Raw genomic sequence first — 27,023 nt, forward strand, 5'->3', positions numbered from 1 at the left:
ATATCTCCACCTTGAAAATGCCAACTTTTCGGATTGCTCCTGACCTCTGCTGTTTCGTCGAATTTAATTTAGCTGTTGCGTGTGTGTGTGGCACATGTGCTGGCAAGTGTGTAAAAACACTGGCTCTGATTGGCTATCATGGAACATGACTCTGCCTTAGCCAATCATAATCGCTTACGTCGTTATTAACCCACCTCCTCACTAGCTGTGCGTTCGGATTACACAGTTTATTCAATCAATGCATAGTAACGCACCGCATTTAACGTCCAGTAACGTTAACGGCGTTGTAACGACGGGGAAAGTAATTATTTAGATTACCCCGTTAGTGAAAAAATAACGTTGTTACCTAACGCTGTTCTTTTAAACGGCGTTATTCCAAACACTGGATATGAGATGTGAAGTGAAAACGCCCGGCAAATGTTCAAGGCATGCGCAAATGCGAGAAACTGACCTCATTCATCACAGGTTTGTAATTTGTAATAAACAGGTTCATAATCTGAAATGTTTGATAAGCCAGTCATTAACAATCGTGGAATTAAATATAGGTGCTGTCTCTAAATAGGTTTCACATTCCCTTTTAATTCTTGATATACTCTGATAAGACTACTGTCATCACAGATGTAGGCTGCTGCATTAGGGTTGCCACCTGTGTCTGACAAAAATCCTGGACATTTTGCCCATCCAATCAACCTTTTTGTTTGTAAGCAACGGTGCCTTTCGCACATCTAACCCAAGATAAAAACCGTCACTCTAAGCGACAATTGTATAGCTAAAATTAGTAAGAATGACAATTTCTAGTTATTTGTTTAGTTAATTGCTTTATTTAATAGCAGACCTTTATTATTTTGTTATATTTTCAACAGTTTTTAGTTGTGGACACCTGGGGGCAGTATTGAGAAAAAAGGGGGAATACATAATTAGGTTCTGCTTTTTTGCTTATGTGGAATAAACTTTCCTTTCTCTGTCTCTCCTTGTCCCACACACTCTCCGTCTCCACCTTACCATTTCTAATGAACCTCCACGGTGCGTGCCCCCACCACCACCACCCATGTTATGCTACGTCATTTTTGTAGAGCCAATAAGGCTGTGCATACGTTTATGGACGTAGGCACGCTTCAATTAAACTGAAATACACATTTTGCGCATCATGTACAAAAATCCGGGACATTCAGTGTCCAGGATTTTTATTTTTATTTTCCTGGACAGACCATGAAAATCCTGGACAGGTGGCAACCCTATGCTGCATAGCTTAGTAGTATTTGCGCATGTTGCATGCCCATTTGTCTAGAAACATAGGCCTACTTCGAAATTGTATCATTTTTAATAGCCCACATTTTACAATATGCTGTACAAATAAAGGCCTAGTCGTGATCATCTAATGTTGTTGCGCTGCATTGCCTCTAAGTGTCGCAAACTGACGATACACATTGGAAATGTGCGTACACCACAGATGTAGTTGCCATGGAGAAACCCAGGAGGAACGCACTTGCTCACGCTCATTTACTCTTGATAAAGCCGACCGTGAGCGTTAAAGATGGCGTACGCAACATTTTTGTACTTTGTACATGAGGCCCCAGGTCTTCTTAATTAATAGTATTATACAATTCCCCTTTCACATATAAGGCTGCTTATATCATGTATTGATGAAGATCTATTGACAAAGAACAAACTAGTAGAATTAATAGACCAAGTTATGAGATAAGGAGCCAAAACCTTTCCCCCAGTATAAGCTACTTGTCAATTTTGAGATTTTGGTTTGATCATCTTTTTTTTGGACTACCCTGTTTGCATCTGTAAACTACATTTCTCCTGAACGCACAAAACAAGCTTATCTATTTATTAAAACTTAAGGTTATCAGGGGAAATTATGTAAGTAATGAAGTCCCATGGTGATATATTCAAGGTTTTGTGAATATACCTGTGGGCCTAACACATTCAGCCATTTGGAACAAGAACACACCAGAATAGGCCTGTTTCGTAAGCAGGAAATGAAGTCCGCATTCCTACACTTATAAAATGCAATTCAATGCGGAAGTAATCCAAGTATTCAGAATACGTTACTCAGATTGAGTAACGTAACAGAATACGCTACAAATGACATTTTTGGGCATGTATTCTGTAACGGAATACGTTTTGAAAGTATCTTTCCCAACACTGATCACAATCAAGAACCAGAACTATCCGTTTCAGAACAGTAATTTTATTCCAACTGAGTCATGAATCCAATTGTAATTGGATTAGATTTGCCCAGGTAAACACACCTGCTTTTAAAATGTGAACAAGCTTTTACATTCTCTTTTCACTGCAATTCTGGTGCGGCCTCTCTCCTGTGTGAATGCACTGATGTCTTTTGAATTATTTTATTTGACTGAAACGTTTGCCACACTGAGTGCATTGGTGCGGCCTCTCTCTTGTGTGAATGTGCTGGTGTCTTTTGAGATTTCCATTTACATTGAAACTCTTGCCACACTTAGTTCATTTATACGGCCTCTCTCCAGTATGCATTCGTTGGTGAACTTTGAGAGCTCCCGCTTGACTGAAACTCTTGCCACACTGAGTGCATTTATACGGCCTCTCTCCAGTATGTATTCGTTGGTGAACTTGCAGATTTCCTACTACACTGAAACTCTTGCCACACTGAGTGCATTTATACGGCCTCTCTCCAGTATGCATTCGTTGGTGAACTTGGAGATTTCCTACTACACTGAAACTCTTGCCACACTGAGTGCATTTATACGGCCTCTCTCCAGAATGCATTCGTTGGTGAACTTTGAGAGCTCCCGCTTGACTGAAACTCTTGCCACACTGACTGCATTTATACGGCCTCTCTCCAGTATGTATTCGTTGGTGAACTCTGAGATTTCCTACTCCACTGAAACTCTTGCCACACTGAGTGCATTTATACGGCATCTCTCCAGTATGCATTTGTTGGTGTCTTTTGAGATCTCCCTTTTGAAAAAAACTCTTGCCACACTGAGTGCATTTATACGGCCTCTCTCCAGTATGCACTCGTTGGTGAACTTTGAGATTTCCTACTCGACTGAAACTCTTGCCACACTGAGTGCATTTATACGGCCTCTCTCCAGAATGCATTCGTTGGTGAACTTTGAGAGCTCCCGCTTGACTGAAACTCTTGCCACACTGACTGCATTTATACGGCCTCTCTCCAGTATGTATTCGTTGGTGAACTCTGAGATTTCCTACTCCACTGAAACTCTTGCCACACTGAGTGCATTTATACGGCATCTCTCCAGTATGCATTTGTTGGTGTCTTTTGAGATCTCCCTTTTGAAAAAAACTCTTGCCACACTGAGTGCATTTATACGGCCTCTCTCCAGTATGCACTCGTTGGTGAACTTTGAGATTTCCTACTCGACTGAAACTCTTGCCACACTGAGTGCATTTATACGGCCTCTCTCCAGTATGCATTCGTTGGTGAACTTTGAGATTTCCTACTAAACTGAAACTGTTGCCACACTGAGTGCATTTATACGGCCTCTCTCCGGTGTGTACTCGCTGGTGAACTTTGAGATTTCCCGCATGACTGAAACTTTTGCCGCACAGTTTACAGCAGTGTAGCTTCTCTCTTGTGTGAGTGTAATTACACAACTTGAGCTGGGAGCTGTGTTTACGCAGAGGACGGGACAATCTTCCAGACTCCTTCGGCTCTTTTTGCAGGGTCCAGCTGGACGTGGGACTCTCTGAAGGGGCCATGGAGGATGAAGTGCATAATCCTGTCCGTTTCACTGGGAAAACACAACACATTAAATAGGCCATGAAATAGATCCATACCAGGGTTTTCATGGTTTCCTTTTCTCATGCTGGTCCGATGTCCGGATATATATCTGAAGATGTACTAGTCATGTTTTAATAAACGTTGGTCATAAATGGAATGGAAAATGGAATAAATAATTCATAAATGGAATGGAAATGGAACCAAATGTGTGTACATGTCTGTACTTACCTATGTTTACAAATAAATTAAGTCCTCAAATCAATGTGACTGTGTGACCCACTAATTATAGTGGATGGAATCCACTATCTTGATATCTCCTGGCTTCTTCTTTTTACCTTTTCTTTTTACCTTTTCAAAAATGAATGCGGCTATAATCGCTTAACGTACAGACTTGTTGAAATAACCGTTGTGTAGGTCTGGAATTGGCCAAGAGTAATCTTTTTAGATTTTTTGAAAAGTTTATACTTTTTGAGAAATAGGGGATTAAAATGTTTTCTCTCTATGACATCACAAAGGGGGCTCATTTGGAAGGGTCGTAAAGTAATCAGGTGTGGGTCCACCTGCAACGTCAGCTTCTAAGCATACAATCTGGCGCTCCCTAAACTACACATCCTATGACTAATCGCTTTCGACCACACTGCTTTCAAGCATATCTCAATTCTTTTCAAGAAAGTTTACATTCTTGGTGTCTGCTTCATCCAACAAACTATGACGAAACTGACATTTTCCTACCACACCCAAAGTAAGTTACAATTAATTTGTGTTTTTTATTCGAATGGATTGTGTGAAGTCTGTTTTTAACGACTTGGCTAGTTAATCAAGTAAGCAACCAAGCTGGCTTTACCTGTCATCGATTAGCAACAAACTCATAGCTGCTACGTATAGAGAGGACGTTAAGTTTAACTCTAGCTAGTTTGATAAGATTGGTATTACGTCGAGTAAGTTCATAACTTGATTAAGCGATAACCGAGGATTTAGTAGGACGTCAGGTATGTTTCTAGGTTCGCAGTTGTGTGCAGTGGTGGCGGTAGTGTTAGCAGCTAAGTAATAATTAGCTTCACACTCAAATTGTCAGCCACCTTTCCTAGCGATAGCTGGCCTGACAAGGGAAATGGCCTTCTATGGCAGTCACTGGCAGAAACTTAGCCTTCGTTTTGAACTACATTTGTATGAGTGGTAGGTTGTGGTGTAAAATTACTTGATTGTAGGCTTATTCTATTTTCAGAAAATAGCATAATTCACACAAAGTGAACCACCACTTTTGATACAGACTAACAATGAAGTGAAATCTTTCTTTTTTGAATTATCTTACGACTCTTCTGCTGTTCTCCTTCTCTGTTCTTCTCTGTCCCATGCTGTCCTGTCCTGCAGCAGTCCACCAACTTCACGGACACCCTGCTTAATTGGACCAGATGCAGGGGGTCTGCAAGGGAGAGGGTGGATGAGGCAGCTTCAGAGCTGAACACTGGAGCCAAGTGGGATTCATCCTCCTCTTCCTAACACACACAGAAGGAGAAAAAGAGGTAACTTGAGCCAGTTGGTTAAATGCAGCACCTTACTGTTAGCATTAGGTTGTCTGATAACTGGCCCCTAACTCATCCTAAATAAATACTTCAGACATGTACTGTATTCATCTTACAGTACCCTCCAATATTATTGGCAGCCCATGCTAAAGTTGACTAAAATCTGGTATAAAAAATAATCTGTTGGTGATTTATTGTAATCTCACAATAAAAACAAATAGGAAAAATCCAACCTTGAAGGGAAGCCTGTTTTTAGTCAACATTACCAAAGGTGCCAATAATTCTGGAGGGTACTGTAAATACCTCAAATGTAGCCCAGCTTGTATCTCTACTGGTTAGCACTCTGGACTTGTAACCGGAGGGTTGCCGGTTCGAGCCCCGACCAGTGGGCCGCGGCTGAAGTGCCCTTGAGCAAGGCACCTAACCCCTCACTGCTCCCCGAGCGCCGCCATTGTAGCAGGCAGCTCACTGCGCTGGGATTAGTGTGTGCTTCACCTCACTGTGTGTTCACTGTGTGCTGTTTGTGTTTCACTAATTCACCATTGGGTTAAATGCAGAGACCAAATTTCCCTCACGGGATCAAAAAAGTATATATACTTATAGTTATACTTACACTATCTGTCACATTGCCGATTGTGGAGAACTAACTCCTGTCGTGCCCAACACTATACAACTCCTCCAATTTTTTAACAAAAACATGTTGCTCACAATTATTGGCACACCTGCTTATAATACCTTCTTAATAGAGATGCACCGATTGCAATTTTCTGGGCCGATACCGATATCCGATTTTTCATAGAGTTTGACCTGCCGATACCGATTTTAGCCGATTCCGATTTCATTTCTTCTAACCATTTTACAGCACACACACAAATAGTTATTTTCTATCTTTTCTTTGATAGAGCATGTTAATATAGGCATGTAATCAACTTATCAATAATGAAATGGCTGTTAAAAAATGGAACCGGTGAGCAGACAGATTCTTCTTCAAGTCTAACTTCAGCTGCAGTATCAAATTATGGATTAAGTTAAGTTATGGAACACCCATTTTATTCTGCTCACATCCAATATCCAACTAAAGATATAAGAACAATTTTCATGATAGGCCTACATTTGAACATGCTACCATGTCATATTTTCATATGCATTGATGAATTTATGGGAGGGCGAGGGGAAAATGGTAGTAGCCTAGGCTATCACGCAATCAACAGGGGAGAAGTGCTAATAGCGATTAGGTGCTCCACCATATATGAAAACAGTGCACGTCTGTTTTGCGGTGAAAAAATTAAATCCAAATTCCGGTTAAATGCATCAATTAGGCTAAATAAACTTTCAGAGACGGCTGATTCAGTATTCAGAGCATCAATTTTCTTCATTGTAGGCTACTGTCAAAAGCAACTTTTTTTTGCCTTTCTAATAGGCTATCGTTTGTTCACTTCACGACATCCACTTCTCAATCTGCTAGACTAGGGTATTTTAAGGCATAGCCCTAGTCTACGTGCAGTAAATACTTTGAGTATTTTTTTTTTTAAGTGGAGTAGAACTACTAGGGCTACTGTATGTCCCTGCTTGTTGACATCTTATTATGTAGCCTATGATCGCTAAACTTTGATTATTTTTAATGTCGCAATCGGTTATCTCCGTTCAGCTGTGGGCACGCAATTAGCGGGCGGTGATGAGCGATGTTTACGTAGCCTAATGAAGTGACAGCTTAGTAAATTCCACGCAGTAGGCCAATGGCAAAGCACAGCGTTTGCTGCATAGAAAAACTCAGTAGCCTATTAGCGCTTTCTTTGTAGCCCTACATCCAGCCCTGAGTGTTGGTTGCTAGCTTCTTCAAACTTAGCAAACTCTGGGTGTTGTTACAATTGCGGCGCACGAGTGCATTTGACCGGCATAAAATCGGCATGTATCAGACTGACCGGTAGGTCGCCGGTCATGGCCGATCACGTGAAAATCGGCCGATTCCGGTCACCAGCCGATCTATCGGTGCATCTCTACTTCTTAAGCCTCCCTTTTCCAATAAAACAGCTTGTAAAATTCACCTATGACACCACATAGAGTTGGAGAATACAAAGCAAGAGATTTAAGACTGTTGGTCTTTACAAAATTTCCAGGGGGCTGAGATGGCAATGGCCGAAGCTTGATTTTGCGTTCAGTAAACCATATTTGTTTTGATCTGGACGTTTTTTGTGGTTCATTGACCTGATATATGATCCAATCATGACCAACGTTTAGTATCTTGGCAGAGACTGACAGATTTTGTTTAAAACATTTTCAGGTTTTTCATGTTGTTTGTGATACCAGGCACTTTAATTAGATTCCCAAGGCCTTTGAGAATAATAACAGCCCCACAATAGCACAGCCTGTCCACCATAATTCTCATTAAGCATGGGGTTCTTTTCAGTAAAGTCATTCTTCTATGTATGCCAAACACACCTAAAGTGTTCCTAGCCAAAGAGCGCACTTCCAGACAAAGTCACTGTACCATTCGGTGACTCCTGCCATTTACATTGGTAATTAAAGGACTGGACAGGCGTTTACCTAGCATGCACTCTAAATAAGCTAGCAGTGAGGTCACTTTTGAAGATTGTAACTCTCCAATAGTGGTCCTTATGGAATTTTTTGCCTATCTTATCCTCCATACTGTAAATGGGGGAGAGATAACCATGGGTCTTTGTCCAAGCATGTTTGTCACATTTCCAGTTGATTAGAACCTTTTAATCATTGTTTAAACTGTAAATATATAGCCTGGGTGCTTAGTTGAGATGTGAACGAGAGAACATGTCACAATGCAACAGCGCTGTTTTCCCTTGATGAAAGTGAAACCACGAGTTTTCCCACATCTCAACTTAATCCCGCCCACAACATTTGAGGTCGGGAAGTTCGGTCTGGCATTGCTGCATTGTGGAGCAAGTATGTTCGCCCTAAATCAGGTGGACCAAACAAATCGGGCTTTACGATGATGGACAGGTGAGCAACAGCGCCTAGTCTATCACGTCGTCGTTCAAACATAAACTTAGATTAAGCTTATGTTTGAAACAAAAAACACTGTGGCTAGAAGGATACATGGCTTTTAAGACCCCATATGGAAAATGCATATTATTTAATGAGGTTTTATCACTGAAAACGATGATTTTTGAAAACTTTGGCCAAAGTTGAGATGTGGGAAAACTCGTGGTTTCACTTTCATCAAGGGAAAACAGTGCTGTTGCATTGTGGCATGTTCCCTCGTTCATTTGAAATCTCTGATTGACCACCTGTTCGAGGGATTTGCGACAGCCTTTCCCAGCTGTTTAACATGTTTGTAGCATATCAGTGTTCAACAGAATTATTTTTAAAAACAGAGGGGCTATAGGCTATCCGTTTTTTCCTAATAGCCTACCCTACTAGTCTTACGTATCTCTTATATTTCGCTAATGAGTGTTGTAGGCTATGAGTTATAGACGCCACTAACTTTTACAAAAGACCAGAAAACAAAGTTAAGGCATTTGTGGAGAAGGATGGTTCGTTTTCTTCCTACACCTCACGGCAGGGCTCCAGACTAACTTTTTGCACTGGTTGCACTGGTGCGCCTAACTTTTTTTCTTAGGTGCACCAGCACAAAAGTTAGGTGCACCCAATTTTCAACCACAGCGCATTTAACACCGCAGCAGGTTCACTTTTCTTCCTTAGTTACTGTCCTATATAGGTTGTCCTATGACTTATGATTTAAACTTCTACAAGAAAAGTAACTTAATGAAGTGTTGGTGCTTTAAGTGCTTCACTGAGCTGAAATTTAAACTTAAAACATCTCAAGATGAATTAAATAAAAACAGTGAGTAAGTTAACAGTGCACGCCTTTTAAGGGCTTCAAACTGCACATCTCATGGCTCAATGTCTTACATACTATCCTTCATGATCTTTAGGCCTTGGCTAAACCAGCTCGCCATGCTAGCATCTTCCATGGAAATGTATTTGAGCACAATTTAAAGAGATGTTCCAAGTAGCCTGGGGGATTTTTATGTGATTTTGCAATGATGATTGCAATAATCATTTGACAGCCCCACAATGCAATTTACTTTTTAATTTTAGTATTTTTAAGTTTTCAATAAGAACATCACTATGGTTAATGCAGTAACGAAATGATAGGCCTATTATTATAGGCTATTGCAATGACTTACCATGCTCAATCTAAATGTGTCCATTCAATTCACCGTACAAAATGACCACAGTTATACATGCTGAGAATATTCGGGCTTTAAATGTAGCAGCGATATTCGGTTTGCGCCAAATACTGGATTAAATTGATTGATGCCATCAGAATGAGTTTACGCAACTCGCGCGCAAAATGAATATTGCTGTTGAAAACCGGGTTACTCCCTGCATGTAACTGCGGTCAATGACGCACTCCTTTTCGGCGATATCTGTATCTCTGTCGTTCGGGAAGGCCTTGTATGCATTGTTCGCAATTTTAAGACGTCTTTTCATCTGCAATGACTCCTATAAATTTGGTGCAAGTGGCATTCCTGTACGTCGGGTTTACGTTTAAACTATTTTTCTGGTGAATAATTATTTCGGACTGAACTTGGTGAAGGGAAGTTTCACTAGGCCTATCGTAGGCAACGATAAACTTGATCATCATCTCGGGCTAGTCTTATCGGTTTGCATTTTCAAATTTACACACAGGCACTGGGTCCCGCCCTTCACTATCTGTGATTTGTTTAAACCACGATATTGGCCAAATATGTGTCTGTTATTGAACCAAAGGTAGAGTTTCAATGCGGACACTTTTTCCTCTCTCGAATAGCTGGTCGCACCGGTGCGACCTCCGATTTTTTTAGTCGCACTTTTGAAAAATTAGGTCGCATATGCGACCAAATTGGTCGCACTCTGGAGCCCTGCCTCACGGTAAGCTATTTCATTGCTCTGATTGGTTAGGTCTATCCAATTGAGTGCAGAGGCATTCCCCCCCTGTATCGGTTAAAACACGCCCCATAATTATGTCCCAATGGAGCAGTATCAGACTCATATTCTGACTAGAATTGAGTATGACTACGTCAGGCTAGTAAATATAGGCATTTTCAACAAAGTACCTAGTTTTTATAGACATTCACTGACTTACAAATGTCAACACAATTTCTTTTTATTTAAATTTAGTGTATTCTCTTGTCTTTCTGATGTTGAAAAATGACAAGACAATTTAGCATCTGTGTGACTTTATTTTCATACCTTAGTGAAAAACAAAGTAATGAACTACCTCTGAAAGTTCACAGACACTCTGATTAACTTAACAAAGTTAAAATTAGATAGGGAAATGCTTCTGTTAGGTTTTGTATGTATGATTTTCTAGGGGTGCCAATAATTGTGTTTTCGTTAAAAAATATTTATTTCTTTATAAGATTTTCTTTTTTCTCAGAATACATTTTCTTCCCAGGCAAATTCAGCCAAGGTCACTTACAAGTTCATAGCCTGGCGGGGCCATCCTATATCATTGAGATGTATAGTCTGGCATCGAATCATTCACCTCGCTTAATCCAAGGGGCGGGCAGAGAATTGTCTTTCAAACTGCCTAGGCATGCAATAGGCCAGCGCTACGACCATATCCGTATCCGGTAGGCAAAACGGCAAACACATCCTTCTTAGAAAGGAATGACTTAAGTGCATTGTGTTGCTCAACTTTCAAAGAAAAGCACAAGTCCAACTCCTCCAAAGTTGACGCCAACGCCGATTCAAACAACCGCTCTTCGTTCGCCATAGCCACCTTCCTTGTTGTTCACCGTCACAGGACTGTCGTTATCCTGTTAAGCCCGCCTTAAGACTCTCTAACGAAATAGAGCGCTGTGATTGGAGAACATCCACGGTGTTAAGCCAATAGAAATTCCTATGGTTCGATACTAGACGTACATGCTGAGCAAATTAATTTGCCGCCGCTAGGGTGCGTCTAGATTTCTAGGCTAACAAGTTCATGCAACAGAATGCCTTCTTCTTCAAAGTTTTAGCTTGATGTAGTTCTTGCCTTAAAGGTACATTATGCAAGATTTTCATCTTTACAAAGCCAATTTGATGGTAAACTAACTTGTAATAGGGAAATTGTTCACCTAGCATAGCTATACAGCATAGACGTAGTGACTCACTACCGAGAAAACCAACCATGCAACAACCAAGAGCGGCACCCAACAAATCTCATGAGAATCGTGAAACATTATCTTGTCAGTAGATCTAGCTCTTTGGAGATAGTTTTTGCCTGTTGCTAATTCTTCACCTCCACAACAAAAGCATTTGCATTGTGTATAGATGATAAGTCGTGATAAGTTTGCTATTTACAATAGCAGAGTAACATATCAATACATCGCGACTCTAGAGGGAGCTCTACACTTGCCAAAAATACCTAAACCTGTGTATTGTACCTTTTACTCATTTGATTTTACTGTAATATTAGTATTAGTTTGGCTAATTAAATAAAGATGTGATTTTAACAGTGGATAACTATACTAGACATTACAAACATCATAGACTTTCACCACTGTACCTGGACCTGCTCAGTTTTGATGTCTTCAGCTGAAGAGACAGGGTATTCTGCTCTGAGGACGGATTCTTCTACTGCAGACACAAACAAAGAAGACACTTAGTGTGAACAGACTACGCTTCTTTTTTGACAAGAATAGTTGGCCAGGGCGTTTTTTTATTTGAAAAATAACTCACAGCAAAAAAAAAAAAAAAAGTTTTTGAAACCACTGCAATAAAGACACGTGCTGGCCAGAAAATTTGGGACAGGTCCAGTCTATCTACATAAATGAATATGATGATACATTTTAACTCTGACGTCATATTAGTCATATGTGGGTGTGTGTGTGTGTGTGTATGCGTTTGTGTGTTGTGTATGTGTGTTGCTCTTTTCACCTATGCACTCCTTGCCAGAGCCTCTGGCTATTTACATAACATCATTCAGATGTCCGTGCGTCAGGCGATTTCGCACTTTCAATTTATTAATATTCATCATGGAAAAAGCCTGCTCACATAAATATGTTGTCCCAAACTTACAACTTACAACACTTACACACATATTTTACCTGCAAAGGCCGTGAGCATTGGGTACTGTGGTGGCAAGTATTGATCAAATGATTCGATTGCAACAGATACATGGTAGGCTAATCCTTCGACGGTGCACAACACTGCAGTTTTATCAGTTCCATTTGGATCGCCTCTGGGACCTCGGAAGCGTCAATCGTGAATGGAAAGCAAAAAAGTGCAACGTCCTCTTCCAGTTCAGCAAAAACCGTGAATCGATTGTCAAACTCATGCCTGGATCCGGAAAGCAAGTTTGCCTTCTTGTCCATACTCGATTAACAGGCTGAGATTTTAGACGGGGGAAGTGGGCTGCATTGCGCTTGGAGAGCTGCGTCTTCCATAACGCCAGTTTAGCCTACTTTGAAAAGCATGAACACTGTATAAAAGGCCGGGACTTTTATTGTATATGTTCGTTATACTTCCGGTGAAATATCCTGATTTCGTCATTGTGTTTCCTAATACACCTACCTGTTCTAGAAACGGAGCTGTCCACGCTTGGCAGGCTCCGAGTTAAAGTTTAGAATTACCTTAAGTGAAGTTGCCTTTAGTTTCCAAGTCTTCATATTCCCTCACAGTCAATGATGAAACGTAAGTCATGCTGTTGAATTTGTGTGTATTTCCGTTTCTGTTTGCTTGTCTGTAAATCCGTATGTATTCTAAGTTAGTCAGGATATTCTCTGAACCTATTGTGTAGCCTGCATTTCCTACATTTCCTAATGTGCCTAAATGTGTTGAGTATAATGTCTACACGTATCTAAGTTGCCTGTTATTAGCGTTTTAGCACTATTTGCCTCGTTGTTGCTTGAGAATACTTCGGGTAAAAGTTTTCCTTCGTCCTCGTGAGATTCACGTGTACTCGTTCTAACTGCGCTACCTCTTTGGCCACTAGGAGGCTCCAAAGACTGTATAATGTCTGCTCCTTGACTGAGCTGTCTTTCCTATGAGAAATCATCAGTGTTTTATGTTGTATTGGTGGCGTGACTCAGGCACTTATCTGTTAAAGTAACTGCAGATCCTTATTTGTATTTTATAGTGCCTTATTTCTTATTTCTATTTTTCTTGTTTCCCTTTCCTTTTCAGACTGTGTCTGGATTTATGTATTTACGAATATATGTGAATTTGGACCTGAGCTATTTGAGAACCTTTAAGAATACAAGTCAATGATCACACCCCATCGTCTCCTCATCATTCCTCTACCTGGCATTCTAACCGATGCCCCATCTTGGATAACTCCTAATACCTAAACAAACCAGCCATCCCTGTAGCCTCCCCAATATTGGTCCTTCCGAGCCGGACGGAGCATTCAAGATGGAGTTTGGTGAAGAGACAATGTCTGACGCACGTCCCAAACGACAAGTACGCCGACCTCCCCGGCTCGATGACTATGAAGTGGACTATATAGGCTCATCACCTCCTGCAGCAGGGATGTATTCATGTCATTCAAGTCCCCTAACCTCACAGACTTGTCCCGGTAGCCGCCAGAGAGATGCTGCTCACACTGAGAGTCCTCAGCTAGCCCTCAGCTGCCCCCAGGGGAGAGATCTGACCAGCAATGACATCCTACCTGAATACCCCCACCTGCAACGCTCATACCTAGCCCCCCACTTCACACCAGAGTTGAGAGCTATCCGAGAGGAGAACGCTAAGCTGCTCCAAACAAGGCATCACTTCGAGTCAGGCATAGCAGAGCTCAACAAGGCACGAAGCGAGATCAAAGAGCTTATAGAGGTGGCACGCTCACTGAGAACAGACATTGGGCAGTCCAGTGCCCCCGCATCGAACTACCCTACGCACCAACCTCCTCCACGCAGAACTGCAGACACAAGCCGTTCCTTTGCTGTACAGCCTGAGGAGGAGGAAGAGGAAGTGTGGCCCGACCCTCCAGTACGGTGCAAGCATGAGGAGGAACTGCATGAAAGGATGTACAACCTAAAGTTTGAGGCACCAAAGCCAGGCTACGGCCAACCCTCCTATGCCTCATTAGAACCTGCGTACACGCCTGCACCTCCAATGCAGTCTCACCCCCCACCTCTCACGTCTGCACCTCGTAGAAGGGTACCAGCCTACTATACTCATGCACAGTACCCCCAACCTCAACCTCCTGTGTCATTCTCACAGCCACTCGCTCATCCTGCTCCAGCCTATGCCAGGCCATGGCTTGCAGTGCCCAGCTCAGCCTACCCTCCAGCATCAGCCCACAGAGTGGGACCTGCTGCGCCTACACCTTACCTACCTCTGCCTTCCTCAGTGCCTGAAGAACATTATAGGGGTCCAAAGCCCACTATCCCCAAGTTTGCTCGCCCAGACCCTAGTGACTTTGCTCGGCTACGTATAGCCCTGGGGAACCTGCTCCCATCTAATGCTACAGAGCTCTTTAAGTATCAAATACTTGTAGACCACCTGAAGCTAGATGAAGCTAAGCTCATTGCTGATGCCTACCTGAATTCACCAACGCCTTACTCTGACACAATGGCTGCTTTACATGACAAATTCGGCCAACCTCATCAGCTCGCCCTGAGAAGAATAAGGAGTGTGCTGGGGTCCCCTGAAGTCAAGCGCGGTGACCTAGCCGCCTTCGAGGCGTTCTCACTCCAGATCCAGTCACTCGTGGGCCTATTGCAGACAGTAGAACCCGAAGGGGAGATTGAACTCCACTGCGGCTCACATGTAGCCAACCTCCTCAGCAAGCTCCCTCCTGAATTACGAGCTAACTTTCGCCGATATCAGTTAAAGCACTCCAGAGCCGTACACACGTTGTACAACCTGTCAGAGTGGCTCCGCCACGAATCATGGTGTCAAGGCACCGACGAGCTGGCCCATGAGAAATGCAGTAAGGAGAAGCAGAACACAAAGAGTGACGGCCGTCAGGCAAAGAAGATAGTGTCAGTCCTGCACGGTGCTGGTGAGGTTCCACAGTCCGCCTCCCAGTCACCTCTGAAGAAGAAAGCAAAGAACAAAGCCTACTGTGCCTACTGTGAGAGCACTGAGCACTACCTCAGTCAGTGCACTGACGTTGCCAAGCTCTCCAAGGATCAGTTAAGAGAGTGGATCCAAGTCAACAAGCGCTGCTGGCGCTGCGCACGAGCACACCAGGCAGCACAGTGTACGCTCACGAAACCCTGCAATCTCTGTCAAGGGAAGCATCTCCTCGCCCTCCACGAGATAAATGTGAGGACGGACAAGGCTCAGAGAAACGTGTCAGCTAAAGATAGCGCCGTAAACAGTCCTGCCTCTGACACGCTCTACCTCGACAGACCTGGAGCAAGCAACCGTGCCCTGCTGAAGGTTGTGCCTGTGCTCGTGCACTGCGGTGGAAGGACCTTCGACACCTTTGCGATCCTCGACGACGGGTCTGAGAGGACAATGCTGTTACCCTCCGCAGCAAAGTCCCTCGCCATACGGGGAACTCCTGAAGTCCTACCACTACGCACAGTCCGTCAGGACATCCAGGTACTCCACGGGCATACGGTTTCGTTCCGTGTCTCTCCTGCTGCCACACCTCAGGTCAGCTACAAGATAGATGGTGCCTTCACAGCAAGCCGTCTCACCTTAGCTCAATACTCCTACCCTATTGAGCACCTTCAGAGCAAGTTCAGACACCTGCGTGGCATCCCCCTACCTGCCTTCCAGGGAGCTAAGCCATGCCTCCTGATCGGCTCTGACCAGCCTCACCTAATAACCCCTGTCGAACCTGTACGACTTGGCCCTCCTGGTAGCCCGGCAGCCGTCCACACTCGCCTGGGATGGACTCTTCAAGGCCCTATCCAGCTCATGGGGCGGCCATCATACTCCACAGAGTGTCTCTTCATCTCTGCCACCCCACCGCCGGAAGAGCTCTTCAAGCATGTCCAACGGCTCTGGCAAGTGGACACGCTACCTCACCAGCGAGAGAGGGAAGTAACCAGGTCCAAGCAGGACAGGCAGGCAGTCGCTCTGCTCGAAGCTGAGACGGTCCGCGTTGAAGTGGAAGGAGTTCATCGGTACGCTACTCCACTGCTGCGCTATGCAAGTATGCCCCCGCTGCTTGCGCCTAAAGAGTCAGTGATGCCCTTGCTGCGTAGCTCGGAGAGGCGCCTCCTCAGAGACCCTCAGCAAGCAGAGGCGTACAAGATCGAAATGAACAAGCTCATGGAAGCCGGTGTGGTGAAGGAAGTCAGCGAGGAGAGTTCCTCGAAGGAAAGCTGGTATATCCCTCATCACCTTGTGAGTCACAATGGGAAGAATCGCCTGGTCTTCAACTGTTCACACCAATACCAAGGACAGACGCTGAACCAGTACCTCCTGCCTGGCCCCACCCTTGGTGCCTCCCTGCTCGGCGTCCTTGTGAGATTCCGTGAACACCCTGTGGCAGTCAGTGGAGACATCAAGGGGATGTTTCATCAGGTCTGCCTCCTCCCTGATGATCGTCCCCTCCTAAGGTTCCTGTGGCGTGACCTGAAGGTCAGTGAGCCTCCCAAAACCTTCGAGTGGCAAGTCCTACCGTTCGGTACTACCTGCAGCCCCTGCTGCGCAACCTACGCACTCCAACGCCACGTAGTTGACCACACCAAGCCTGATGACAGCCTGAGGTTCTCTGTGGAGAACTGTTTTTACGTGGACAATTGCCTGCAGAGTGTGCGTTCAACAGGGGAAGCCAAGCTGCTGGTGGACCGACTCCGAGAGCTGCTGGCTTCCGCAGGCTTCCAGCTCCGCCAGTGGGCCTGCAATGACCCCAGCGTCCTGATCCACCTACCTCAAGAAGCCAGATCGGAAAGCCTCGACCTGTGGCTAGCCGAGGATAAGTCCAACCCACTGGAGTCCACTCTCGGCCTCAGCTGGAACTGGCAGACCGACACCTTCGGCTACAAACACAGGCCAGTCGTATATGATGCTCCAACGCTGCGCAACATATACAAAGTCGTCGCCACACAGTACGATCCCCTGGGATACCTGCTGCCCTACTCTACTCGGGCGAAGCTCATCATCCGTAAGCTGTGGGATAAGCAGCGTGGCTGGGATGACTCCAACCTGCCAGCTGAACTGCTGCATTTGTGGTCCACCTGGGAAGGTGAACTGAAGTACCTACCCCACATCGCCTTTCCTCGTCCTTATGCGCCTGCTGAAGCCAGCCTAGAGGGTGCTGCACGAGAACTGCACATCTTCGCGGACGCCTCAGAGCAAGCCTATGGTGCAGTGGCCTACATGAGGACTGAGGATGCTGATGGCCATCTGAACCTGTCCTTCATCCTTGCCCGCTCTCGAGTAGCGCCAAAACGCATGCAGTCCATCCCTCGCCTGGAGCTGTGTGCTGCTTTGGTTGCAGCACAGCTAGCCTGCGTCCTCAAGCGAGAGCTCACCATGCAAGTGTCCCGTACTGTATTATGGTCCGACTCCACTACCGTACTCACCTGGCTACACTCCGAGTCTTGTCGTTATAAAGTCTTTGTAGGGGCAAGAGTAGCCGAAATTCAAGAATTAACGGAGAACTGCACATGGCGCTACGTTGACTCGGTGAATAACCCTGCCGATGACCTGACTAGGGGCAAGCCCCTAGAAGCCCTCGTGGAACCCAACCGTTGGTCCCAAGGACCTCCGTTCTTGCTTCAGAGCCCAGACACCTGGCCAGAGCGGCCTAGTGTAGAGCCACCTGATGACAAGACAGAGCTGCGTAAGTCTGCGTTCTGTGGAGTGGCAGCCACCTCACCCCTGGCTCAAGAACCTGAAAAAGCATACAGCACCTGGCAAGAGCTCATAGATGATACTGCACGAGAACTCCAACAGAACCCCAGCAGCTCCACTCTTACTGCTGAGGAGTATCGCCAGGCCGAGGTGATCATTCTTCAGCGAGCTCAGCAGCAGTCATTCCCTGATGACTACCGACTACTCTCAGCCGGGAAACCTGTCCTGTCTGGTAGTCGCCTCATTACCCTGGCTCCTGAGATGGACAAGTCCACAGCCCTCATTAGAGTTGGTGGACGACTCAGGAGACTGGAAGAGCAAAGCGACATGACCCTGCACCCTGTTGTCCTGGACGCCTCTCACCCAATCACACGCCTGCTCATCCAGAAGTACGATGGAGACCTGCATCATCCTGGTCCCGAGCGTGTCTTTGCGGAGCTGCGGCGGTCATACTGGGTGATACATGGAAGAGAGGCGATCCGAAGACACCAGCGAACCTGTGTAGAGTGTCAGCGCTGGAGAGCTCAGCCAGCTGTCCCGAAAATGGCTGATCTCCCCGCTGCCCGCCTACGACTACACAAGCCGGCGTTTCATTCCACGGGCGTGGATTGCTTTGGCCCCATGACTGTGAAGGTGGGCAGACGCCACGAGAAACGCTGGGGGATAATCTTCAAGTGCTTAACAACCAGAGCGGTACACTTGGATCTCCTGAACACTATGGACGCTGACGCCTACCTCATGGCCTTGAGGCGCTTCATTGCGCGGAGAGGCACACCAGTTGAGCTGTGGTCCGACCAAGGGACTAATTTCAAAGGAGGTGATAGGGAGCTGAAGGAAGCCTTTGCCAGCATGGCGCCCACCCTGCAGAGGCAGCTAGCTCGCCAAAAGATCAAGTTCCACTTTAACCCACCTGCAGCCCCACACTTTGGGGGTGTGTGGGAAAGAGAAGTGCGTTCAGTCAAGTCTGCACTCTACACCTGCATAGGGTCCCAACCCGTCCCTGAAGAGGTGCTCCTCACTGTGCTCCTGGAGGTTGAGGCCATCCTCAACACCAAGCCATTGGGCTACGTATCGGCCGACATTGCAGATGTCGATCCGGTGACCCCAAACAGCCTCCTCATGGGGCGGCCTGATGGATCACTTCCCCAAGTGGTCTACCCCGAGTCCGAGATCCTGAGTCGTCGGAGATGGCGTCACTCACAGATCCTGGCGGACCATTTCTGGTCCCGATTCATTAGAGACTACCTCCCCAGCCTGCAGACCAGACAGAAATGGCACTCCTCTCCTCCCGAGCTCCAGGACAATGCTGTGGTCATGATGGTCGACCCGCAGCTTCCCCGGGCCTTGTGGCCCATTGGCCGCGTGACCCAGGTTCATCGCAGCGATGACGGCTACATCAGGTCCGCTGATGTTCTCATCAATGGACACTCCTATACCCGACCAGTGGCCCGGTTGGTGATGCTGCCAGCCCTCCCGTCTGGGGAGGACGATGCTTCGCCGACCACTGACCCCCCTGCCTCCTGACTGAGTATCCCTTTATTGGTAGCAAATGTGCTCTGCACATTTGGGGGCGGCTGTATAAAAGGCCGGGACTTTTATTGTATATGTTCGTTATACTTCCGGTGAAATATCCTGATTTCGTCATTGTGTTTCCTAATACACCTACCTGTTCTAGAAACGGAGCTGTCCACGCTTGGCAGGCTCCGAGTTAAAGTTTAGAATTACCTTAAGTGAAGTTGCCTTTAGTTTCCAAGTCTTCATATTCCCTCACAGTCAATGATGAAACGTAAGTCATGCTGTTGAATTTGTGTGTATTTCCGTTTCTGTTTGCTTGTCTGTAAATCCGTATGTATTCTAAGTTAGTCAGGATATTCTCTGAACCTATTGTGTAGCCTGCATTTCCTACATTTCCTAATGTGCCTAAATGTGTTGAGTATAATGTCTACACGTATCTAAGTTGCCTGTTATTAGCGTTTTAGCACTATTTGCCTCGTTGTTGCTTGAGAATACTTCGGGTAAAAGTTTTCCTTCGTCCTCGTGAGATTCACGTGTACTCGTTCTAACTGCGCTACCTCTTTGGCCACTAGGAGGCTCCAAAGACTGTATAATGTCTGCTCCTTGACTGAGCTGTCTTTCCTATGAGAAATCATCAGTGTTTTATGTTGTATTGGTGGCGTGACTCAGGCACTTATCTGTTAAAGTAACTGCAGATCCTTATTTGTATTTTATAGTGCCTTATTTCTTATTTCTATTTTTCTTGTTTCCCTTTCCTTTTCAGACTGTGTCTGGATTTATGTATTTACGAATATATGTGAATTTGGACCTGAGCTATTTGAGAACCTTTAAGAATACAAGTCAATGATCACACCCCATCGTCTCCTCATCATTCCTCTACCTGGCATTCTAACCGATGCCCCATCTTGGATAACTCCTAATACCTAAACAAACCAGCCATCCCTGTAGCCTCCCCAATAAACACTATCATAATACTCTGTACTGAGTTTGTTAACATTTCGATAGTGACTAATCTACCGTCAGCACTACCAGCGCTGCTGCAGCTGAGGCGAGCAGCAGCAACAGACGGATTCCACCGAAAATTAAATGAAAATCAAATAAAAAATATATTCTCACCCGCGGGCCGGATGTGACATACAGTGACACACTGACCTATGCACTCCTTGCCAGAGCCTCTCCGCTCCCCACATCCACTTTCACCATCTTCTTCTTTAACTGCAAGGACCAGACCACCACACGGCTCCTGCCGAGTCTGAGAAGTAAACAAAACCATCAGAGTGTGTGCGCTAGGGGTGGGCGATATATATCGTCTACGATAATATCGTGATTGTTGTTTTAACGATGTGCAATTTGACATTATCGAGTATTTAAATTACTTATGGGGAAAAACACTCGAAATCATGCATTGAAGACTCATACATTCCCAGCAGGTGTATGTGGGAGAAGCCCCTGGCTGCAGCAGAGCAAGTGTCACGTGATCACTAGTGGGTCACAACATTGTCCCACGCACGCCTAATGTTTATTTTGTGCAGCGAGAGTAGCCTACTTGGGATTTTATGCGGCTACTTTTGTCAAGTATCTGTTCAAGTAGCATTTATGAGACAGTCACGTTTTTTCCTACACGGTATTATATGGAGAGAAAACATTAGCCTTTGAGTATTTTAATAGTCAGTTGTAAACAAAGAACTATTCTCAAGTAACTCTTTTGTAAATGGATTGAAGTAAATGTAAATATCTACGTTTACCGATTATGGGATTTCTACGTTTATCTACGTTTACCGATTATGGGATTTCTCATATACATTAGCCATAAGCTAACGCATTAGTTTCTATTCTGTAACTTGGAATGGTAGCCTCTTGGAAGGCTAGTGCTCATAAACAAAACATAGAAGGAAATAACTGATATGTACTCTGTTGGTCTGCTTAGTTTTACAGTGAATCCTATGTAAAGGTTTGAAAGGAACTTTAGCCTCAGACTTTCTCTTGGGAAACTGTTAGGCCTATTCATCTTCTCTAATGTAGCTGGCTAGACCATGTCATTGCCACACACCCAAGTGGGGGCAGAATTGGAAATGTGTCATAGAGTGACAATGCATTGATTGATTTGGTTAAAAAGTCACAGGTTAGGTTATTGGTTATTATTGTAATGATGCTATTCATAAATAATTAGCGGTAAAGTAACTCAGACTTTAACAAAACATTTTTTTAAAGGATATCGACTAATTATCGTTATCATCAAAATCACAAAAAATATTGAGATATTATTTTTTGTCCATATCGCCCACCCCTAGTGTGCGCGTGTGATTGTGTGTGTGCCAAGCAAGCTGACACATATCCATGTGTTTGACATGATGTGTATATGTAACAAACACCGTACCTGGAACAGCTCTGATCTGGGGTCAGTTATCTCTAACGTTACTGCAAAAGCAGAAAAAAAGGAAACGTATTCACATTTAATCCTCCAGCATAATAGAGTACAATTGTGTTGCACTCAGTGGATATTCAACACAGGACATTAGTGTGTGTGTTGTGTGTGGTGTGTGTGTGTGTGTGTGTGTGTGTGTGTGTGTGTGTGTGTGTGTGTCTGCTTACCAGACTGACTGGACTCTCCATGGCCATAATCCTCCTCCTCCTGTTCCTCATTCTCCTCTTCCTCAGCCTCTTCTTCTTCTTTAATGCAAGAGACTGGAGCCTCAAACAGCTTCTGACCCTCAGGAGAGACCATCTCACTCTGAACACGAGACGAGTACGAGACAAGCCCATCAAAATTGAGTGTTAATAGGTGAACATGATGAGTCCGAGACAAGCCCATCAAAATTGAGTGTTAATAGGTGAACACGAGACGAGTATGAGACAAGCCCATCAAAATTGAGTGTTAATAGGTGAACACGAGACGAGTACGAGACAAGCCCATCAAAATTGAGTGTTAATAGGTGAACATGATGAGTCCGAGACAAGCCCATCAAAATTGAGTGTTAATAGGTGAACACGAGACGAGTACGAGACAAGCCCATCAAAATTGAGTGTTAATAGGTGAACACGAGACGAGTACGAGACAAGCCCATCAAAATTGAGTGTTAATAGGTGTGAGTGAGCGGGTGGTTAAAGGTACACTATGCAATATTTTCACCTCAAAGGATAATTCCAGTATTTAGTACTTTGAGTCCCTTTTCTGGTTTGTTTTGGATGAACTAGAGTGGTGGAAACCGAAATTTTGACAATGGGTCCTGTCTCGACTTTCTGACTCGTTTTGAATCGCCTTTGACTGTTTCAGAGTGCCTGGCTATGGGCATGCACAAACATGTCCTTAAAACAACCCTTAACGACTACCACAACGTTGCTGAATGTATGTTCAGGCATGAAAACGGGTCAGGGGTGAAAAAGGTGAGAAGGGCGCGCAAAGAGGGAAATGGCCGTTTCATAGCAAAACAAGCGCGAGTGACATTGTTGCCAATAGTGCATAGCTTCCATGGAGTATGAAGTTGCCTAAAACCAGAGATTTATAAAGAAAACAAACTACAAAATGACTAATTTTTACAAAAAAATACCTTTATTTCTTGTTTTTGGCTTGGGCCAAAGTGTGAAGGGGCCCGCTTGCGCTGTTTGGCAACATGCTTCAGTCTGGCCCTCCTCTCCTCCTCAGTAATCTACATGAGTGCCTTTTTTTCTTTCTTTCTTTCTTTCTTTCTTTCTTTCTTTCTTTCTTTCTTTCTTTCTTTGTGGCTGAAGATTTCATAGGCCTAAAGGACACTTCATTGTAGACTATTAGAATAAGTCTGAATAAGATAAGTCTAAAGAATATTTGTTGGACCAAACCAGGTAATAAATAAACTTGGGTAGAGTAGGCTTTAATTTGTAAAATTGGTTTGAAATGTTTTAACCTTCAGCCTTGGCTACATACAGATTGTGGCATTGTGCTAGTGTGTTTAACCAACCAATAAAGTTGTGTGAACAGTGTTCACATGTTAAACTGTACCCTGTCGACACAGGACAGTGATCTGATCAGGTTACTGAACGTTTCTTAAAAGACAGCATTACCATGTCAAACACTGCTTTTGTCTCTGAACTCGACAAAACGCACCAGCCCAGTTTAGGAGCTTTTAATTCAACTATTTAGTTATTCACATTTTTTTGTCCCTTTGCTATAGGCGACTGATACAGTATGCCTATTTGCTTCACGATTTTGTCGCTATTCGCGATGCGTCCGCGGCAAAAATTAGCTTCCACTGTTTAATAGGCTAAATGCATAGGGGCTGCATTCACATATTCCTTGCTGGATCAGACAAGTTTGTAATGGGGCTCTGACAACGCATCAAGATGCGTTCCCGTCTGCGCATGGTTTGTAAACTCAGTTGTAACTTAAAGGAGAAGTTTGGTGTGGAATTGACCTTAGCTGTACTGAAAGATGTTGCTGAGTACTTACATGTGTCCAACAGGCACCTTCGCTCACCCCCTAGCATTCCGAATTACGCCGTTTTTAGCCGAGTAGCTGTGGGGGGCATAGCGTAGCCAACATCTTTCAGTACAGTTAAGATCAATTTCACACCGAACTTCTCCTTTAATAGGCCTACCCCCCCCCCCCCCCCCAACCCCACAATATTTTCTCATCAGATCTGCGCGAACCACTTAAGTCCCCCATTTTGGATTCAAAATGGCGAATTTCGCCGAAAGGTGAGGAGTTGTCATGCCTGTATGCTATTTCAGGTTAGTTTGCAACAATGTACACGTTTAACCAAAGTCCTTAGCTTCTACCAAGCTAGCGAAGATCACTAGCCATTCCCATTTCACTTTCAGTTTACTGTGCTAACGTTAGCTAACTAGCTCAGTTATCAGGGAAAATTAAATGATTTATTCCATGTCCGAAAGTGTGTTTCATTGGCATCACACACAAGCAATGACAAAAGAAAACAGTTAATGTTTTGACACACCTATTTAAGAGTAGTCCGGAACTAGGGCCGTCATCTAGGTAGATTTGCAACGAGATGAACTGCGACTAGATATGGTAATGTTAAATGCTTTGCGACGGCTGGCAACGACGTGCGCCATTTAATTTACACAGCTGCAACTCCTTCTGCGACGGTTTCGTCTCGATGCGGATCTTTGGTGTGAATTGGGTGTTATGTTTTTGATGTGCAACGGCTACCGTAGTTCTATTAGGTTGCAATATAATCCCTAAACACTAGATGGGAGAAGTTCTTACACATGGGACCTTTAAGTTCAGTTGAAAAGGACTTGTCATATTGAGAAATATGCACCAGTGCATGAGCAAAATGTAGCCTAGGCCTTCAACACATTTTAATGAAGTGCATAAAGTGCGTGGCGGGCCGTAGTGTGCCCACCTCTGTTGTAGATCATAGCTATACCTGAAGTGCTTTGAGGATCATTTAATTCCATGTCTATTGAGTCAACTTTTTAAAAAGTAAAAAATGGGCCTTTCAGCCAATCGGGAGTTTTTTTTTTTATTTTAAAAAATGTGTCATTCACAGCTGTGTTGCTGTTATCTGTTATATAGTTATCTCTATGACCTCAGCAGGAGGACCAGGCAGAAGCCCACTAGGAAGTGTCTGTGCTGGGAAATGTTGTTGGTCTGTGCCAGTCTGAGGACAAGAAAGGGTCATGAATAGAAAGCAGCCAAAGAGAATCGTTGATAACAGCACAAGTGACGGTGTAAAAAAAATAAAAATAAAAAAAACATTTGGCGGCACACCATGAACGCAATTTAAAAAAAAAATAACATGTTATGGTCCATAATCTCATCGCGATTAACATGTGATTAACACTGACAGCAAGTGTGTGTGTGTGTGTGTGTGTGTGTGTATGTGCTTGTTAATGTGTGTGTGTGTGTTAGTATACTATGTGCACGTTTGTGTATGTGTGCGTGTACCTTAACCTGGAGTTGTCTCTCAACACCCTGCAGCCATTCTTGCCCTTCCTGCAACACCCTGTAGGAGTCAGAAGAGATCAAAGGCTACATAAGTTATAAACTAGATGTACCACATAGCGGTACAAAATATGACTGCCACTCAGCTCTGCATATTCTCTCTGCAAAAATAAATCACGCATGTCAATATGTCTCCATCCCCTACTCTTGCAAGTCATCCTATGTGTATGTGAGCGAGTGTGTGTATGTATGTGTGTTTCTGCTGTTGTGGGTATGTGTGCTTCTGTGTTTGTCTATGTTAACTTATGAGTGTGTGTGTGTGTGTGTGTTTGCTGTTGTGGGTATGTGTGCTTCTGTCTTTGTCTATGTTAACTTATGAGTGTGTGTGTGTTTGTGTGTTTGCTGTTGTGGGTATGTGTGCTTCTGTGTTTGTCTATGTTAACTTATGAGTGTGTGTGTGTGTGTTTGCTGTTGTGGGTATGTGTGCTTCTGTGTTTGTCTATGTTAACTTATGAGTGTGTGTGTGTTTGTGTGTGTGTGTGTGTGTTTGCTGTTGTGGGTATGTGTGCTTCTGTGTTTGTCTATGTTAACTTATGTGTGTGTGTGTGTGTGTTTGTGTGTGTGTGTGTGTTTGCTGTTGTGGGTATGTGTGCTTCTGTGTTTGTCTATGTTAACTTATGAGTGTGTGTGTGTGTGTGTGTTTGCTGTTGTGGGTATGTGTGCTTCTGTGTTTGTCTATGTTAACTTATGAGTGTGTGTGTGTGTGTGTGTGTGTTTGCTGTTGTGGGTATGTGTGCTTCTGTGTTTGTCTATGTTAACTTATGAGTGTGTGTGTGTTTGTGTGTGTGCCATGTCCATGTCTGTGGAAGTCATGAATAACGGCAGTCATAACACCCCCCCACCATCTCTCTCTCTCTCTCTCTCACTGTACCTCTCTTTACGCTGCTGTGTCTGAAGCTGCTGACACAAGTCCCTCAGTTCATTCCTCAGTAAGACCACAGTCTGTAAACACACACACAAACACTGCTGAAATCTCCCAACAGATAAATACAGTCCAAAAATAAATAAATCAATAATAATTGTATAACTCTTTTGTTGCAGAGCTAAGTGCAACTTTTAAGAGTATAGAAGTAGGCTACTTTAAACAGGCTATTATACCTGCATAATGTTTGCGGTCATGAATAAATAATCAGAAATGCATCATTCTTTTCTTTTTATATCAGTAGTTTTTATATCACATAATAATTTATATACTGTCCTGTCCTGTCAATGCACACTTACAATGCATGCAATTAGTAATTGGGGCAATTCCCCAGCAGTGGTAGCCTGGCTAGCGCCACCACTTCTCAATGAGACGTGGTCTGGGAACCAAACGTTCATTTTCTCGTATTTGAAAAAAAAATGCCCAGATCCGTTTATTGGGTGCCACGGATGTCTATCAAATGCGTCTGTGCATAACTCATCCCCTATCTCAGGCGAAAATTTGCTCCATGGTCTCCAGGCTGCCTTAGCAGCTGAATCAAATCGCGCGCAAGGCAGCATGGGAACACCCAGGCTACAGCAGTGGTGTTTTCTCCCGGAGGCCAAGGGAAGCCAGGCTTCCCCTACCTCGTCCGACAATCGCTGTTATTGTAAATAAAACAATTTGTTCCATCATTTT

General features: G+C 44.3%; 1 protein-coding gene across 1 annotated transcript; it reads right to left on the reverse strand.

Moving 5' to 3' along the window:
• Positions 1 to 1,320: 1,320 nt before the first annotated feature.
• LOC143099235 (uncharacterized) lies at positions 1,321 to 25,420 on the reverse strand. The gene is made up of 7 exons (XM_076262333.1): positions 25,367 to 25,420; positions 22,075 to 22,213; positions 21,860 to 21,900; positions 20,635 to 20,734; positions 11,771 to 11,841; positions 5,049 to 5,232; positions 1,321 to 3,746 (listed from the first exon to the last, which is right to left on the reverse strand). The coding sequence occupies exons 2-7, from the start codon at positions 22,205 to 22,207 to the stop codon at positions 2,476 to 2,478; spliced, it is 1,800 nt and encodes a 599-aa protein (XP_076118448.1). The 5' UTR covers positions 22,208 to 22,213; positions 25,367 to 25,420; the 3' UTR covers positions 1,321 to 2,475.
• Between the last annotated feature and the right edge of the window lie 1,603 nt (positions 25,421 to 27,023).

This window comes from Alosa pseudoharengus, unplaced genomic scaffold (assembly GCF_046254945.1).
Source record: "Alosa pseudoharengus isolate Yale_2024_CS ecotype anadromous, Long Island Sound unplaced genomic scaffold, YU_APseudo_1.1 YU_APseudo_1.1_scf_25, whole genome shotgun sequence".
Classification (NCBI taxonomy): domain Eukaryota; kingdom Metazoa; phylum Chordata; class Actinopteri; order Clupeiformes; family Clupeidae; genus Alosa; species Alosa pseudoharengus.